Source organism: Indicator indicator, chromosome Z (genome assembly GCF_027791375.1).
Source record: "Indicator indicator isolate 239-I01 chromosome Z, UM_Iind_1.1, whole genome shotgun sequence".
Classification (NCBI taxonomy): domain Eukaryota; kingdom Metazoa; phylum Chordata; class Aves; order Piciformes; family Indicatoridae; genus Indicator; species Indicator indicator.
Window position 1 is genome coordinate 60,619,746 of NC_072053.1, and position 19,770 is coordinate 60,639,515.

Here is a 19,770-nt window from a genome sequence, read left to right on the forward strand (position 1 = left end):
TCGGGTATGAGCACATCTGCAACGAAGTCTTCAGGTGCAGATCTTGCTTTTATCACCACAGTGACAACAAATAAAATCAACTTCTATTTCAGCTCTGGGATTCCTTTTTAAAAAAAATCCTCAGCAGTTTTTTAAATTTTTTCTTCCAGTTGATCCTCTGTTGGATTTTGTATTCCAAAGGCAGGTGGTTGTGATTTTCTTAGGAACATCGCAGTGCTGCTGTCACAACAGGGATTAATTCTTTGTCTCCAACTGTATTGAAGTCCAGATGTAAAGACAAAAATGGTTGTGGCACTCCCCGTGCTGAGCTGGAGAGCACGTGCACCCAAATCTTGATCAATCAGCTGCCCTTCACATCATTACAACGTACCACAGGCCTCATGAGCCAAAATGTCACCTCAACACAGAAAGAGGAGGGGGACTAGTGCTTCCCATTGTATGCAGTACAATGCAACTGCTTGTATCCTTTCTCAATCTATCAGGGATATACTAACCCTCAGGACAAGCTACTCACAAGAAGCTGCAGATTTATTGCCAGGGCAGCATGGAAGAGCCTGATGGGGTTATCTTACAAGCATGTTAGCCTGTAGGATAACTGATAGGAACAGCAGCTAGAAGCAATTTTTGTTTTCTAAAGGTAACTTTCCAGTGAAACAATGTCCAGTCTATATCAAGCATTTTATTTGCAGGCTGACATGTCTGGGGAACAACTTTGCTTCAATGGGTGGACACCTTGGCAAATTTAATTTCCACTGAATTTCACAGTTGACAACAGACTGTTTTGGAGGGAGAGAAAGGAGCCGTTTGGTAAGATGGTCTCCATCCATGTAGCCAAGAGAACAAGCTAAACTTTAAAGAGGGGTTGTTTTTTATTTCTGCATTTTTTTTTATCCTTGATGAAACACCATGACTTCCCCCTCCCAATTAGTTAATTAAGTATGGTGTATTAGGTAACCACCCCGACAGACGTTAGTATGACATGAATTCTTACCCTCTCCCTCTGCTCAGAGGTCCCTTTAACTAGACAAAATAAAGGCCAGTTGGCAAAAATGCAAAAGAAATGCATACATAGTAGAATATTTTCTGCAATTAGAAGCTAGATCACTAGAACCACAGACACACAGGATAAAAATGGAGACACAAGTTAATAAAGAATGGGGGGTAAATGTGTCGCGTTATTAGCAATGCAAAAGACCAGCTTAAGCATGTGTTTCCCTACATCAACTATAAAAAAGAAAAGGTGCCTTTTAGCAGGTATGCACAGAGATTGCTTAGTTATTGCTAAGAGAAAAAACACTTTTCTATTTTTATCCTATATTACAGTCATTATTATTACCTGTTTATAAAATGTAAACCTTCCCTTGCAGTTAAGATTCACAGCAGTCATCACCTTTGTCCACTCCTTACATAATCAGTCCCTGGTGGCAAAAATAAACTGATTTGATTTATAGATTTTTAAAAGCAATTACTGATATGTTCTGGATTATTAATTGTGTATGGCAGAAATAATGCTGAAAACTGCAACATACGGACTTGGAACAGTAGAAGAAGATTTGTTGAAGACTGGTGCTGGGTCTGAAGTACCAAGAGATCTTGAAGCATCATATTATACCAATGTATACAATGCTTTTATCTGCCAAAACTATTCAAGTGAGGTATGCCCACCAGCAGTAATGGACAAATAAAGCCTGATGATGTTTTTCCTAAACAACTGCAGTATTGTGGTTATTTATCCCCTTCAGACCTTGTTTCCTAATATGCCTTGACTAAAGATCAGAATGGAAGGTAAAACTCAGCAAGGGCGTTTTTCTTCTACGTACCTAGTGAATCAGATCACCTGTACAAAGTTGTATTTGGTACATTGCATTGTCCTGGAAGTATTTTTACAGTGAAACATAACAAACATGAAGCCTATATTAAAGTCACTGAAATGGGATGTTATCAAAACTGATCTGCAAACTAATACTTTTAAGCCATTATATTGCAGTATAAATGTGTTGCATACCTGTTTCTATAAAATTTGCTGCCATAGAAATAAAAAAAAGATCAGGATCCCCAGAGTGTGGCATTTGTCCATCTATCACTTGTATACACAATACAAACCTCACGTTGAGATTCTGTTTAAAGTACAGCAATTGTCTGCTGGACATACTAGGAGCCAAATATGACGGTGATCTGGATGAAGGAGCACAACCATGCCACTTTTGCCCCTTCAGAGTCTCACTGTGCTACACATCAGCCTTTAGGGTCATTCACTGCCAACCTCCTTTGTAGAGGATGTGGGGCTATCTCGAACTGGTAGCAAGTCATAGTGACATGGAATATGGCTGTTTTTTGGAAGGTCATAAGGATCCTGGCTGAAACGTCCACTGCTGCTGAATACTCCCTGGACAACACTCACTGTAGGTTCTGTGATAAAAGAGAGCACACACATCCAAGGCTAGAAGTGGTTACAGAGGGTAAATACTGCATTTAATTTCAGTTTGCATTACAAATTATCCTCTCCTTTCTGCTCAAGCAATCTGCTAAGACTCCTTGTCATGCTGTTCTGAAATGCAGCTGTAGAGAAAAGGTTGAGGTTAAGGTGTTATGTCTTTACAATAAACTATGTGTTGTGGGCTTGCAACAGGATCCTGCCATGAGTGTATTTACTGACAGAAGCAAAGGGACCAGTATCTGTTTTTGTGAGTGGACTAACTTAAAAAAAAAAAAAAAAAAACACATTTGAGGCTTTTAATCAAGATTTCATGAAAGTCCCTAGAACAGCAATGGAGATACTGTTGGGTTTCAGAGGAATCTCTAATTGAGGTCAGAAAAGGAAAATGGTATCCGATAACATGTGACAAGTACTGTTCCACAAGACCCCCAAGTTTTCTGTAATTACAGTTAACTGCAGTCATGCAGAATTGGGCCTGTATCAGTGAAATACTGCCCATGGGTGAAGATGGATGCTGGGGTTTTTTTCTGATCAAGAGGAGGAAACAGATCTTTTCTATACCTCCAATACACTTACTCCAGCTGTGTCCAGTACTCACCATCCTAATCTACATCAGAAACTAAGCTTTTTTTATGCTGTTGTTTAAATAAAGGCTTTCAAACCAGAAAAATTCAGAGGCACCTTTGGAATATACAACTGACTTTAGGCATTTCAAACTCTTTTCTTGTGAATTACACTGCCTACCTCCAAAGAATGACATTACTGTTAATAACTTTTGAGCACAAACCAGAACTAAACATGTTACTGTTGTCAGGGATTTTTCATGTGTTTTCACAGAATGACAGAATATATCTGGTTGAAAGAAAACTCAGACTCCTCTTCTCCGGACTAAACAACCACAACTCCCTCACACTCCTTGTAGGTCATGTGCTGCAGGCCCTTTTGCTCTTCTCTGGACACACTCCAGTTTTGATGTAACTGATCTAAAGAAAAAAGTCCTGTGCTCTTTGTTGTAAACCTTCAATATCTAAAAGTAGATTTTTTACTTACCAACTTCATAAACATTCTTAGTGGCTGAACTGGAGCTGGCAATCTCAGCATATGGGGAGTCCCTGCGTGCTGGTGACTTCATTTCAACATACCCGCATTCTGAACTTTTTGGTACAAGAGCTGGTGGATCTTTTATAGTAGCATATGGGTTCTCAGAACTACTTAACGAGCAGTTGCTTAAATTGTATTCTGAGTTCTTCACTAGATCTGCAAAAAAAAGAAAACCATATTACACTCTCAAGCATGCTGCATATTATGGGCATTGTGACTATACAGGGCATTCTCCAATTTTAAAAAGTCACTTCATAAATTAATATCATAAATTATTATTTAAATAGAAACCAGTCATAACACTTCAAAATTGTTATACAGCAATTAATGAAAGTACCTCTACTGCTATGTTCTTTTATGGGCTTGATCTTGCCATCAGCAAATTCCTCTTGCAAAATCTAAGCACTTTCATATCTAGTTAGAGCAGCAGCTAACATTAAATACAATAATGTGTAGAATAATATTTTAAGCAACACTTCTGAATACTTCTTGCCTTTCCAAGTGCTGGGCCACTATTAAAATAAATGATTGAAGACTGTTCCAAATGGGAATGTCTAGGCAGATGGTAAGGTGATGTGTAGGGATGGCGTGTTTGGTGCAAAGTCTGAGTATACAACCAGAGTGACCAGCTGCTTCTAAGTTTCTGTAAGGTGCACATAGGAGAACTGAAAATGAAACATCAGGTAGCGTGTCTTTTCAGGATTTAACTGAAGGACATATTTTCTTATGCTGGGAAGAGATTTTGTGATGTCCACATTACTATGTTCACCGTGTTGCTTTGTGATATGATGTGTTATTTAAGCTTTAGAGCTGAAACTTCCTCAGCTTGTTCCTGACTCTGAATATCTAGCACAAGACTGACCTTGGAGAACCTGTCAGTGGATAGATGCTTAGAACCTTGTGACTACTTGAACATAATTTAAATTGGGTTTTCATTATTCCTCCAAACCCAAGAAATGTCAGTATAATTGATCACTCATCTAGCTTAATTTTTCTGTATTATACACAAGATGACAAACCAGCTGTGTTTGTCTATGTATTTTCCTTATTATTCATGCCAACTTAGCAAGGCTTTTTTGTTTGGATATCCAGGTGTTCAAGTCTCCCTTGCCATACCTTAATCATACAACAAACATATAACACCAGTATGGTCTAGTATAAAGTCTTATGAGAAAATTGGATAATTCAAAAGATCAAAATATAATTACTACCCTGAATTCTGAAGCTCTTCATTCCTCTCTATGTATTTCAATATCCTTTCCAAAGGCCCGCAGTGAATGTGAAGAAGCACTGCAGGATTGCAGTTAACTGGCATGGACACTACACTGACCATGCCAGTTGCAAAAGGAGTTGGCTCTCTTTTAAAGCTTTTCATAAGAGGAATCACGTGTCCTTTCTTGGCTCACTGAGCTGAATTCAAGGGCCATGTTGCTTCTGCAGTCTAGAATAGAGTGATTTAGTGACTCATGTATTACAGAAACATTTGATGTAGGTGACACACAGAGGACATAGAAAGGCTTGGCATCTTTAGGTTTTTTTTTAAATACTCTCTCACCTAAAGAAACAAGGCAAAGAGATCTCACACTGATTGTCTAGGAATAATTTAGTCCAAAATTATTTTATATTCTCTCCACACAGAAACCAAAGATAATTTAGAAAAGTAAACTGAATGTCTACATAATTTTATCTAAGTGCATCAGAAAATAACCTCACCTTTCAGGGACTTTCCCATATATTCCCTATCAAGTCCAAAAGCCCCTGAGGAAAAAAAAATTAAAAAAATTAAAAAAAAAAACAGAATAGTTTTGACATCAAAGAAAAGTTATTAGATAACTGACTTCTAACTTTGCAAAATAATTCTCTTATAACCACTGGGAAATTGCCCAGTATAGGGTTACAAAAGTATTGTTACTATTTGCTTGCGCACTTTTAAATGGTAGCTTCCTGAACAGGTAAGATGGTTAAGGTCACAAGGGACCATTAAACATGTTTGACATTACATGTAGAATCATAGAATCATATAGGTTAGGGAAGACTTTCAAGAGCATTGAGTTCACAATCTCTCTTACAAGTCTAAAGTGCTACCACAAATGTAAGAAAATGTAAGCATTATGAAACTAAAACTGAGCATTCTGAAGGAAATAATTTTCTGAAAAATACAGATATAAGCATGAATCGTGGTTAGATCAAGACTGGGGATGAGTAGGAAAATACCATAATGCTGCATAGTATTCTTCTGATTCCCAGAATCTGATGATGTTAAGGACCAGAAATGAAAGTTTATTAAATTCTACAAATTATACTGGCATTACAAGTCCCTTTTAAGGCGTTTGCTGGTCAGAGATATGTGCAATTCAGCCTTTTTTGAATGCATGAGGTTGGGAAAGAATAAAAAGACAGCAAAAGCATAAAGTAGGATATAGCAACTGTCACTACTTGCTTGGATTGTTTCTTCTTAAGGACAATGCTCTGCCTTTTAGGAAAAAAAAAAAAAAAAGAGGCTTAGCTGGGAAGATACTCCTAAAATTTACATCTGAAGCAGCTCAGATGACAAATTGCTTCTTAAAACATTGACTCCATTCATTTGGTGGGAATTTATCAAAAGGATACATGCATGCTGGAAGCACAAAACAGTGGAAAGGCACAAAATAATAGTTTATAAACTCATGGTGACCATCGCAGGGACAGAGGCTGGGTAAAGAATCAGTGGTCTATGCTGCTTTCCCCATGGGAAGGAATATGGAGTGGGCTGCCTCTTCCACTTATGCAACTTCTAATGGAACAATGGCTTTCACCACAGTCCCAGCCTCTGCACTTTGCACAATAGTAGATACGAGGTATAAGTACCACTCTGATTTCATATCTAAGGGACAAGACAAGAATTTTGACACCAAACACCAGGGACAGATTGACAGGTTTGCCCTCCTCAAACCCTCCTTCTCCTGCCCAGAAGGGATGCCTTTTGGTAAGATTTGCGACTTCAGCTACACTGAGTGCTTCCCTGGGAGATTAAGCTTGTGATTGGAATCATATTTTAGAGCTCTATAGCTTGTCTGCAGTTTGATGTGTTTATCACTGGCAGTCTTGAAGAATCTGTGTATGTTGCATAAAAATAACCTGTACTATTTGTGCACCCAACTGCTTTTGCTGAATGTGACCACTCTTACAGCAGACACGTTCATGTGTCTGGTGTGAGGCCTATGGCAATAACTGTCATGTCTTTTAAGAGATAAACCAAGCCACCCCCAGCCCCTCTAATTTCTGAGGACCAGCTAGAGGGGATTCATCTCGTATCAGATTTATCCTTTACTAAATTCAACAATGCAACCTCTTCTATTTATTGTGCAATTTTGCCAAAGCTGACCTTTACTGTACAATATCCATTGTTTTATGAAACTAATACGCAAATCTTTTAATAAAGATTATATGAGATATTTTGCATATTATGTCTGCAATAGGCATCAGCCTAATTCACCATTGCTTACAAGTAGTAACTTTTTTTATATCTAAGTGTACTGCCTTAAAACAAAGGTCAAACCTGTAACCCTGAAGCTCACACACAATTACAGCTTGGCATTACCCTGAATGGAGAACCAGGAAAACATCCCTGCTTTCCAATCCATCTCACACACAATGAATAACATTCATATTCTGCTTGTTTGTTTGGGTTTTTTCCTTACCAAGCTCATTGAGGTAGCCACCATGTTTCCAGTCAGCAGGCAATGTTCCTGTATAGTCCATGACAGTGCCTTGTTTTCCAGGCTCCACATTTTTAAGGTTCACAAAGAGCTGATTGTTTTTTGCCTATTTCATGGAAAGATTGATAACAGAAACTGAACGAAAACTGACAGGTAATTGAAACTCGTGGGAAGTTGCTGAATATCCAGGTGATAATCAGAGAAGGCAAAATTTAACCAACTATGAAATATCAGAACAAACTGAAATAAACCAAAGACTAATTTACATATTTTTATGCTTTACCTTTGCCAGGGTCAATCTGTCCATGTTGTTGACATGAGGTGAGGTAGTGCATTGAGTTAGGGTATGATAACTAGGGTTAGAGAAGTAGTGACTGTTAGCATTTCCACCATTACTGTGAGGGATGGTTTCTGAAAAGAAAAAGAAAGGAAAATGAACAACTTAAGATAACATAGAATTTCTCTCTTAGGATGTGTTTTTGACAGTGCTGCACTGATTTCAGAATCTGATGTGGAGTTTCTTAGGAAAAAAACCCCAAACTTGCATTCATTTAAAGAAATTGGGGATACAGAGCACTAATTGACTAGTTGTGTCCTCATGTTCAGCAAAGAGCATTCATAGGTGTTACTGTGAACTTTGCCTTCTGCTGTGGTCCCTTGCTGTCTTTTGCCTCCGTAGTCATAGTATTGTCCAAATTATAGACACTGTAACCATCAAGTTTACAGCATTGTCTTCTGGTACTTAAAGAACAACCTTTGTTGATACATCTTTTTTCATTCATAGATTCATAGAATGGTTTGGGTTGGAAGGCACCTTCAACATTATCTAGTACCAACCTCCCTGCCATGGACAGGGACACCCTCCATTAGACTAGACTGCTCAAGGCCTCATTCAGCCTGGCTTCGAACACCTCCAGGGAAGGGGCATCCATGACCTCAGTAGGCAACCATTGTCTCACCACCCCTACTGGAAAGAATTCTTTCTAGTGTCTAGTCCAAATCTTCCTTCCTCAAGCTTCACACTATTTCCTCTCATCACAACAAGCCCTTGTAAAGCATCCCTTCTTGGCACTTTTGTAGGCTGTTTCAGGTGCTATAAGGTCTCCCTGGAGCCTTCGCTTCTCTAGGTTGAGCAGCCTTTTAGCCTCTCCCCACAGGGGAAGTGCTCCAAGCCCTCTGATCATCTTTGTGGCTTATTGACTCTTGACAATTGTTTCTGACTTCCTTAACAGCCATATGCATTGCCTGAATTTACCATCCCAACTCACATGCACTTTCAGAGGTCAAAAACTCCTGTTTTGTTTCAAGACTGTTGTTTCTTCCCTTCATTTATTTAAAACTTGAGCCACTCTGCTACCTGCCTCCCTACGGAATCTTGCCACATCTAGTGTGAAATCCTGATTTTCTACAGCCATAGCAGTCTTTCTGTATTTAAGCAATTGGCACTGAATTTAATGTCTCAGTAGAAATCGTGTTTTGGCACTCTTTCCATTTCTGTATAAAAGTAGGTACAGAGGAACAGAAACGTCCATACTTCTGCTGTTTAATGCAGAAAACCATCTGAAGGTGCAAAATGTTGCACAATAAAGCAAGATATATGGTCACTTACATTGTTCCTTACAATTAACACATTTTACCAGGGTAAACTGCCTTCAAAACACAGATTTAAAAAATTATGAAGTGGAACAAACTAAGTAGCTATATATGCTGGGGCAGCATCCTGAATGCAGGTCAACTGTTTCTGGTAGCTGAAAGGTAAGCACAAAGGTCTATTATCACAGCCCACAAGACTCGCATGCCAGTTCACCAGCACCGCTGTCCCTGTGGTTGCAAGGATTGCTCTCCTGTCAAAAGCAACTGAGAGCAGTGTCTCAAGTCTTCCTTCCATCAAGATCTCCAGGGCAGAATTATAGACACTCTTTTCCAAATGGCCTTCCAGTATCTGAAGGGAGCCTACAAGAAAGCTGGGGAGGGACTGTTTAGGATATCAGGTATCAGTGACAGGACTATCAGTAACAGGACTAGGGGGAATGGAATAAAGTTGGAAGTGGGGAGATTCAGACTGGACGTGAGGAAGAAGTTCTTCACCATGAGAGTGTTGAGCCCCTGGAATGGGGTGTCCAGGAAGGTGGTTGAGGCCCCATCCCTGAAGGTGTTTAAGGCCAGACTGGATGAGGCTCTGGCCAGCCTGATCTAGTGTGGGGTCTCCCTGCCCATGGCAGAGGGGTTGGAACTAGATGATCCTTGTGGTCCCTCCCAACCCTGAATGATTCTATTATTCTAAATACAACATGTTGCTGCTCACAGCAGCCCTCAGTAATGTGTGAAGGTAAAACATACACGTTCAAGCCCTGTTAGAGGCAGATCTGAGGCCCTTCAGGGCTCAGTTGGGAAAGTACAAAGTCAAAAGATAGATTAAAAAAGCCTGTTCTAAATAGCACTTACCTGAAATGGTGTAATCTGCATTGATGACCCTCATAGCAGGGGTATAGGTCACTGCAGGCATATTTGTTTCTTTTCCTTTCTGCTTATGTCTGTAAATGATGAACAGCACTAGCAGGAAAAGCACAACCAGGACAAGAACGATGATGCCTGCTATTGCCCCTATCTGGTAAGAGTCAGCAGGGATGGCAGTACTGGTACGGCTTAAACTGTTCAAGTTTCCCACTATAATTACACCAGCTGAAATACAGAAATAAATGAAAATATGAGGCATAAATTCAGAGGCTTACATGTCAGGACCAGAAGACAATATTTCACTTCTAAATCTTTCAGCTAATTTCACAGAATCATGGAGTCACAGAATCACAGAATGTTAGAGGTTGGAAGGGACCTCCAGAGATCATGGAGTCCAACCCGCTTGCCAAAAGCAGGATCAGCCAGGGTAGTCTACATAGGACTCCATCCAGGCAGGTTTTGAAAGTCTCCAGAGAAGATGACTCCACAACCTCTCTGGGCAGCCTGTTCCAGTGCTCCCTCAGCCTCACTGTAAAAAAGTTTCTCCTCATGTTGAGGTGAAACCTTCTGTGTTCAAGTTTGTATCCATTGTTCCTCGTGTTATTACTGCACACCACCTAAAAGAGATTGGCCACCTCCACTTGGCACCCACCCCTCACATATTTATAGATATTGATCAGATCCCCTCTCAGTTTTCTCAAGACTAAGCAACCCCAGATTCCCAGCTCTCAGTCTCTTCATAGGGGAGATGCTCAAGTACCCTAATCATCCTTGTGGCTCTCCTTTGGACTCTGTCTAGCAGATCCCTGCCTCTCTTGAATTGGGGAGCTGCAAAATGGACACAATACTCCAGGTATGGTCTCACCAGGGCAGAGTAGAAAGGTAGAAGAACCTCTCTTGACCTGCTGGACACACTTTTCTTGATGCACTCCAGGAGACCATTTGCCCTCTAGACCAGAAGGACATATTATTGTCCCATGGAGAACTTGCTGTCCACTAGGACTCCAACGTCTTTCTCTGTGGAGCTGCTTTCCATCAGGACAGCCCCAACCTGTACTGGTGCATGTTGTTATTCCTCCCCAGATGCGGGATCCTCCACTTGTCCTTATTGAACTTCATGAAGTTTGCCTTCACCCAGCCCTCCAGCACATCCAGGTCACATTGGATGGCTGCACAGCCTGACAGGGTGTCAGCCAACCCCCCAGTTTCTTTTCATCAGTAAACTTGCTGAGGGTACTCTCAATCCACTTGTCCAGGTCATTGATAAAGGTATTGAACAAAACTGGACCCAGTACTGATCCCTGGGGAACACCACTGGCTACAGCCCTCCAAGCTGACTCTGTGCCACCGATGACAACCCTCTGAACTCTGTTGTGGAGCCAGTTTTCAATCCACCTCACTGACCAACCATCTATGCCATCTTTTCTATAAGATGTTATGGGAGACAGTATCAAAAGCTTTACTGAAGTCAAGGTATATGACATCCACTGCTCTTCCTTCATCTACCCATTTGGTCATGGCTTCATAGAAGGCTATCAGACTAGTCAAACAGAATCTCCCTTTGGTAAATCCATGTTGGCTACTCCTGATGACCCTCTTTTCTTCCATGTGGTTAGAGATGACCTCCAGGATGAGCTTCTCCATCATCTTTCCAGGGATGGAGGGGAGGCTGACTGGTCTGTAGTTGCTTGGGTCTCCTTCTTGACTTTTTTGAAGACTGGAGTGACATTTGCTTTCTTCCAGTCATCAGGCACCTCTCCTGTTCTCCACAACTTTTCAAAAATGATGGAGAGAGGCTCAGCAGCACTATCAGCCAGCTCTCGCAGCACTCATGGATGCACCGCACCAGAGCCCATGGATTTGTGTGTTTTCAGTTGGTACAAGTGATCTCTAACCCAGTCCTGACTGACTAGTGGAGTGTCCTCTTCTCTCCAGTTCTGCTCCCTTGCTTCCAGAGACTGGGGTTCCTGAGGGTCAGTATTAGGAGTAAAGACTGAGGCAAAGAAGGCATTCAGTAACTCTGCCATCTCTGCATCCTCTGTTACCATATCTCCCATATCATTCAGTAGTGGGGCCACCTTTTCCCTGCTCTTCTTTTTGTCATTGATGTATTTGAAAAAGCTCTTCTTGTTTTCTTTCACCTCCCTGGCAAGACTTAGTTCCAAGTGGCCTTTCTTGTCACATCTCTGCATTCTCTGGCAATATTTCTATAATCTCTCTCAATTGACCAGACCTTTTTTCCACATATTGTAAACCTCCTTTTTCTTTTTTACTTTTTCCAACCTTTCATTATGCCAAGATAGAACTATGGGAGAAAACAATGCGAGGACAATCTTAATCTTAATGAGAAAGCATTAATCTTCTTCATAGAAAGAAATATTTTCTTAGAGTTAAAATAGTAAGAATGTTCTCTAGGTAAAACCACAGAGCAGGTAAAGCACATGCTTTATCAGCAGCTGTGAACAGAACAGCATGCTAAAACATTCCATGCAATCTTTGCTTGAGTGCTTTGCTCCAATAAACTATCATGGAGGCAGGTTATAATTACAAAATCTGCAGAACATAATATAATGTAACAGAATGGAATATTGAAACACATATGCATTATCTGATTAATGAATTATACAGAGATGGTACTTAATAGGTTAACCCAAGTTTTATATAAAACAATTACAATATTTTTACTGCTTTACCTTGATCACACCTGGCCCCTTTCCAGCCTGGGCTGCAGTAACATGTTCCTGTTATGTGATCACAGGTTGAGTTGTTCAGACAGTCACATATCTGCCGACATCCATACCCGTATGTACCTTGAGGGCATTCTGCACAAAGTAAGTGCAAATAAAAATCAGATGTCATACTTCTTACATGTTTTGATATTGCAGATCTACAGCACATGCACGCTGCCATTTGTTTGCCTCCATACGTCTTGGTACACGGCCAGCAGATGGCAATATGTTACCAGTGGTAGACCTCTACAGAAACTACGTAGATGTGTCCGTGTTGGAATGTATGCACTCCAACGAAGAGAAAGATAGAAGGCAATTGTACTCAGAAGTTATTTTCCTTTACTTGTAATGTTGCTGCCACTAAGGCAGTGGAAACAGGGAGGAGAAAACAAACAACAAACCAACCAACCAACAGAACAACAAAACAAACAGAAAGATTGAAAGCAGTAGGAGACAGTGAGAAAATAGATAGAATGTGATAAAAAGGTGCCAATTCTACACCAGAAAGTCATGTCTCACAGTTTTCTCAGATCCCAGTGTCTGGAAAATCATGTAATCATACGAATGGGACCTGAGATCTGGCTGATGTCATGTCTTATGACAAATGTGCTGTCCAGCAAGAGAAAAAGGCCACGAGTCTAATACACACCACACATTTACATAAAAATAAAACTGGTCCTATGCCTCTTATAGTGCACTTTGATATGTAATGTATACACTGAAAAATGCCAAATTATGATGAATAAGCTAATTGTAAGAGGGTTATAGGAGTTCTTCTCCCCCAGAATGATTTAAATACACTAATTAATTACTGATCAAGGTGTCTCCTACATCATGTAATTATCATGGCGCAGAATTGTCCTACACTGATAAAAACAGTTTCTGTTATACTGCTACCTCTGTTATTGTCACATTATTGTAGTTCTGATGAGAAGTGTGACATTTCTTCAAATTCTGAGACTCAAATTTCTGAAATTTCTCAGGATTTTTATGACCACATAAACACATTAATTTGGTTTTCTGTCCTTTTATGTATTCCTACCTTAGAATAATTTACAAGGTAATGTAGCACAGTAGGTGTCAGAGAAATAGTCTCACAGTCTCAATAAATCCAGACTCGAGAAGAATTGCATGCTTCTCCTTCTCTTGGCTACATTCAGGAAAATAAGATTATAACTACTGAAATTTATGGTTGGGCAAAAATTATCATGCTGTAATATATTTTGATGTTTTGAAATACAAATTGGAACTGACATTCAAAATCAAAAATATCGAAAACATTTTGTTTAATATTGTTACATCGTTATTATCAAATTGTGTGATAAAATACAAAATATACAAAGCTTAATAATAATAAAAAGTTAGATGTTTCAAATTATTAAAAAAAATTTTTTTGATACTGTGACATCAAGATAGGATCTTCAAGAGTTTACAGTTTCTTAGTGAAACATTAAAATCAGCACAGTTGAAAAAGAACCTGTCAAAAACAGTTTTAGACCTTCACAATAGAAGGATGAATGGATTGCTTTGTACTGCAGTATGATGCATGAAGTGTGGGAGCACCACTCTGTAAAGTAAGCAAAAGTTGGACTAACAGTTCTATGCTTATGACCATGGTTATTTTTTTAATGCTGTACACTGTTACACCCCCATTAATGATTTTCTTAGGTAAAGAATCACACACATAAAAGAATCACACACATGCCTTCTCTTATGCTTTTATAATCTAATTGTATTGTGAAACCACATCGCAAAGATTAATTTTATCCACTAGGACTGATGTGGTACTTCTTTAGTTTTGTATTAGTTTTCATTGTGGTTTATGCTAACGATAATTATTTGCATTCATTTATTACTTTTGCATGATAGTGTTATCATTATGTCCAAAGAAACTAGAATGTCTTATAGATGTCTTTTATATGTAGCTACAAATTGAACAAAACCAGCCATCACAATCATAATCACTCTTAAAAACTAATTCTGCTGCCTTTTATCTGTTTGGAAAAGGCCTAGGTCTAACTCCTGAAGCTCTTTTTCCATCAGGTTTCCTAATGAAGCCAGATGGTTATATCACAACACAGGCCAAATCACAGATGCTTAATATTCACTGTCAGGCACAAACCATTCCCATCCCTACTCACTCTGCTCGCAGTGCTTCCCCATGAACCCTGTGCGGCAGGTGCACTGGCCACTGATGTGGTCACAGTCAGCTCCATTCTGACACTGGCATATCAATGCACAGTCCTTCCCATAAAACCCTAAGGGACATCCTGCAATACAGGGAAGGGGAGGGAAAAAGAATTAAACAACCACTCTGGAAATACAATGCAAATATTCTTCAGTATGCTACTAGCAAGTAATTTCTGTAGCCCCACTACTCAACAGGCGTTCTATAAACAGATCAAGACCTGCCCTATTTTAAGTTATTTAAAAGATGTTAGGCAAAATGTACATAAAAATTAGATTGGCATGTTGTGCAGACAGCAGATGTTCAGAAGACGGCATCATGAAAGGCTCCTCAATGAAATGGGTTTCAGAAGATATTTAAAGGAGGAGAAGAGGGCAGTTTGCTAACCAGAGCAGTGAGTCTGTTCAGTGATGAATGAACCTTTGGACATATTTTCTGCATAGTTGATGTCGAAAATTAAAAAAAATAAAATAACATATTGTATCTCAGCTCCTCACAAAGTCACCATTTCAGTATGAAAAAAGACGTATCATTGCAAAGAGATCATTTTTCAGCAGCAGGAAGCAAAATAACCATGATATCTGACAGCCAAACCAGTATAGTAAATGGCTTCCAGAGCTGCATCCATATGGTCCTATAATCTATCTGTTATTTCCTGCCACTAAGACTTTATGAAGTTGAAAATGAGAGTTCTAATTTTATGAAAAACATGTACTTAAACACTGAATACAAGCCACAGTTAGCAGTTTTATTTTTCTCGAGGTCAAAGAATATGATTGTGTCTGGATTAAAGAAAGACAAACTGAAGCTGTAAGATGATAAAGAAGTCAACTTTATCAATATTTATCTCTAACAAATGTTTATTTCCCAGACTTCATATGAATTCTTACCATGAAAAGCTCTTGGGAAATAAAACAGTATTACTGTATTAATTACGTGAAGAAAATTCCAAAACAAAACATAGCACTGCAGTCTAATGACTTAGTTTCTAAGTTCCAAATAAAATTGCTTCTCTATCAGTGTTTGAATTACAGGTGCTGAGTTAGAGCTGTTGTTGCAATAAATAAATAAGAGGGATGCAGGAATTGCAGTTATGAGATGTACTCTGTATGGTCACTTCTCAGTCACAGCAGGAACCATGTCTCAGTAGACATGACACCTAGGCTAAAAGCTGCCCTCATGGATTCAATTAGCTCTGTGTAATCTTGCAATCTTGGTTGTTTGGTTTCTGCTGCTAGAGTAATTTTAGGGAGGTTTCAGAGAGGGAAGGAATTAGTACCATCATCCTGCCCCATGGGGAACACGTGCAGAGATGACACCATCCATGCTATGGACTGCAGCTGTATCTGCACATCTGCAGCAGTAGCATCTGAGAGTCATTCATTGTGTGTGTGAGTACACATGACAGACTCTTCCACTCTGCTCAGCTGCAGCCAGAAGTTGCATTCCTCTGAAGGAAGGCTGAAGAGGAAGTTGAATGTAGTGGCGATTAGCCAGTACTTGTTAGTGCTTATACGGGGATCTCCCCTGCAACCATGGAGGTAGTATGTTGCATCTTCTGGATCAAAACAGTTCAGCAGCATAAAAAGAAATCGATTAATAAAGTGGGGGAAAAAAAGCCAAATCAAGCCAAAACCAAAACCCAACAAAACCAAAACAAAACAAGCAACCAACCAAAAACACTGAAGGAAAATTCTGATTTGTAGACTAAGAATGGATAACGAAAGTCACTTACTTTGTGTACAGTAAAGCCCAGTCCATCCTGGGGTACATTTGCACTCCCCATCATAAGCACTGCAGTAAGCTCCATTATGGCAGTTGCATGTGTGGATGCAGTTTGGTCCCCAGTGGGAAGGTGGGCAAGCTAAAGCAACCCAGAGCAACTGATTAATCACAAATGACAAAAATCCTTGATAACCATGAATAGAGCTGCTTATATTCACATATGAGCACTGATTCATTTGGGACTTTCAATTTTCTTTTAAATGCATTTTTAAGATTACCCCATTCCGAGCAAATAGCCACAATTGTTTCGTTCTTTTAACTAAGGAATAGGTTAACAGTTGGACTTGATAGTCTTGGAGGTCTTTTCCAAACGATATGATTTTATGATCCTATGATTTTACTCTAGGTAAAAGCGCTGAACAAGATTAAATGTGTGAAAGAAACCAGTGACACATACTTGATAGCCAGTAACTAGGACACACATACCAGCTTTCTCATAGAGAAAGATTTGTAAGTTTCCTCTCTTAACTTATTTCTCAACTTGTGAACAGTGCAATTGAGCACAGTCAAGGGGATAAGCGTTTTAAGCCTCAAAAGTGAAGAACAGAGAAGACTGAAATACATGTTATAGCCTTCATGTTTAGACACAGTACTAAGCTTACTTCTTTTATTTGCAGTGTTTGATTCGACATAATTGCCTAAATGTGGTGCATATAATCAGGACCAGACCTTAATGAAGTTGCTTCTGTAGGTCCATTAATCAATATACTATTTCTAAAAAACCAATAAACTATTTCTAAAAGTAATTATAAAGTGGAGACTTTTTTTTTCGTCACTCACAATCATATCAACAGATTGTAAAACAGAATCTTACTTACTGCTTTGGAAATGTCATGGTGAATGAATTTGATATATTGTGCCACTGGAATAGGGAAGTGCTTTCAAAATGCTAATTACTATTCAGAGGCAGCTAAATATAATTTTCCTCATACCGGAATATCACTAAGTGAAAAGGATTCTCCAAGAATAGCCCTTTCTGTTGATTATGATTCACTTCTCAAGGTTTTTGCTCTTTACTAAAGAGATACATAATTTAAAAGTAGTTTTGTGGAAGTACAACTTCAGTATTTTATAGAAGAGAAGAAATAGGTGAGACACAGAAGCCTTAGCTTTATTCCTGTTTAAGTTTAAAAAGGCTGATAAGTCCTTATTGTTGTGTACTGGTTTGGTTGTCCAGAGACATGGCTGAGACCAATAAAAACCTTTAATCCTTTAAATATTTGCGGAATGCCTTGTCTGTGTCTAGGCTGCATTTTTGCAAAGCATTACTTTTGTCCAAATTTCAATTCATTAAGAAATATATTATGTCGTACTAGGAAAACAAAAAAAAAGAAAAAGGGAGTACTAAGTTTGTTTTTTGTTGTTTCCACTTCAGCTGTGCCTTATAATGATTTTTGTTATTGTTTTGTGTTTGAAATTAGTGGTCAGCTAAGAAGGAATGTAAATCGCATTCAGACAAAAGGTTAGAAGTTTCAAAAAGGTCTAGTTCCAAAAGAAATTAAGGGATTTTTTTTTTTCCATGAGAACGAAAGACCTTTACACAAAGCAAATAAACTTCCTCTGTTACGGTCCATGAGCACAGCCTCAATAGATGCTTCCATTCATATTGCTGGCACCATTTCCTTGTTACTGATTCAATGAGTAAGTCCCTCCTCCTCCTAAATACCCCTATTCTGCTACTGTCCCAACTACCTACTTATTTTACCATAAAAACAGGGACCTTTGTGGCTACTGCCTTCCACAGGAAAAGGCCCAAGATTTACTTTGGTATCATATTGAGCTGTGCATGCTGATCACTTCACAGAGTTTATCCAGCAAAGGTTTTTTTCCCAGCTGACCAGATGTTACACTGCAGTGCTACAGAGGCAGTTATCCTGGACCAGTCAAACTGATATAAACCAATCAGGAATGTTATTAGGAAATGCACCTGCCTGGAAACACTAGTACAACATCTTTTGAATTTTGACGTATCAAGGTCTGATACAGCTGTTTTTTAATATTATTATTATTCATTAAAATGGATTGACTGAAATTTTGGCATGCATGAGTTTTGGGCTGCGTGGTTTTTGGTATTTTATGAAATTGCATATGCTTCTTGTGAGAATTTTGCTTCGAATATTCCCTTCAGTCATTAGTAATTTCTACAGATCTAGCAAGGTGTCTGGCGAATGCCTAAATATTTAATAAAATAACACCGTGAAACGTAATAAAATTAGGGCCTAGCCCATCTCCTTTTAAAGTCCCTAGCAGTCATCACTGAGTTTAGCATAACAAGACAATTCATTGAATGAGGCAGAATGACATAAAAAATGTGTATCTGTGAAACATTTATAAAAGGAAGAAATAAAAAATCCATCCAGAAGTTATAAGAACTTAAAAAAAAAAAAGCCATAATGAAAAATTTCTTAACAAAATGCTGTAATGTTCAACAAGAATAAGGATGGTCTTGCAGCCAGAGCAATAACTTGTATCTGAGAAAAACTTGGCTTTATTCTGAGCATTGCTAGCTGTCTATGAACCTGTAGTAAGAAAAAAAATACCCTGTATTCCCATGCCTCAATTCCTTACCTGTAAAATAAAACCCCTCTTATTCGTAATATTGTCTTGAGGATACAAGCCCTGAAATGTTCACAACACTACTGTGATAAGACTAAATAATTACAGACCCTCTCTGCAATGCAAGATTCATCAAGTCACAGACTTTTTAATGTTGGAAGACACCTCTAGTATCACCTAGTCCTACATCAAGGGATCGTCAACAATGATAATTTCACAGCCTTTTCCAGGCTGGACAGTTCAGAGCCTGCCTGGACAGTTGCTGTGTTTGATGACTCTCACATTAGGGACTTTTTTCTTGTATCTAGTAAAAGTCAGCCTGCTGCAACCTGTGAGCATTGCCTTATCTTTTCATAGTGCACTTCTGAAACAACTGATCCGGGTGCTCTACAACTCTCTTTTGGGCAACCGAACACTGAAAAATGATTCTTTCTCCAGGCCATTTACTAAAACCATTCTTGCTCCAGGCCATTTACTGAAACCATAATACTGCAAATGTTTCTGATAATAGCAATGAAGTGCAGAAAAGTTGAGGATCTCTTCATAACATACCATGAAATCCTCATTTATTACCTAGACAGTGTTCCTTTACTAAAAATCAAGAATTTAAATAGCTTAATTGTTTTAAATGTAAAGGAAAAAGTGGTGATACTTACGCTGAGAGCAGTCACTACCAATCCAGCCAGGGTAACACTGACAGGATCTGTCGATAGGATTACACGTTCCATTATTGGTGCAGGTGCATATTCCAATGCAGTTCTTACCAAATCTGCCACTGGGACATACTGAAAACAAGTTGCAAGAATTAAAACTCCTTAA

General features: G+C 39.0%; 1 protein-coding gene across 1 annotated transcript in view; it reads right to left on the reverse strand.

The window, feature by feature from the left end:
* Positions 1 to 2,248: 2,248 nt before the first annotated feature.
* The window catches only part of MEGF10 (multiple EGF like domains 10), a 71,977-nt gene continuing 54,455 nt past the window's right edge, over positions 2,249 to 19,770 (reverse strand). The window contains exons 15-24 of the mRNA XM_054397255.1: positions 19,608 to 19,736; positions 16,346 to 16,474; positions 14,564 to 14,692; positions 12,387 to 12,515; positions 9,682 to 9,918; positions 7,520 to 7,647; positions 7,219 to 7,342; positions 5,252 to 5,296; positions 3,488 to 3,694; positions 2,249 to 2,409 (exon numbers count right to left, since the gene is read on the reverse strand). Coding sequence (XP_054253230.1) covers positions 2,249 to 2,409; positions 3,488 to 3,694; positions 5,252 to 5,296; positions 7,219 to 7,342; positions 7,520 to 7,647; positions 9,682 to 9,918; positions 12,387 to 12,515; positions 14,564 to 14,692; positions 16,346 to 16,474; positions 19,608 to 19,736 — 1,418 coding nt within the window. The remainder of the gene's footprint in view (positions 2,410 to 3,487; positions 3,695 to 5,251; positions 5,297 to 7,218; positions 7,343 to 7,519; positions 7,648 to 9,681; positions 9,919 to 12,386; positions 12,516 to 14,563; positions 14,693 to 16,345; positions 16,475 to 19,607; positions 19,737 to 19,770) is intronic.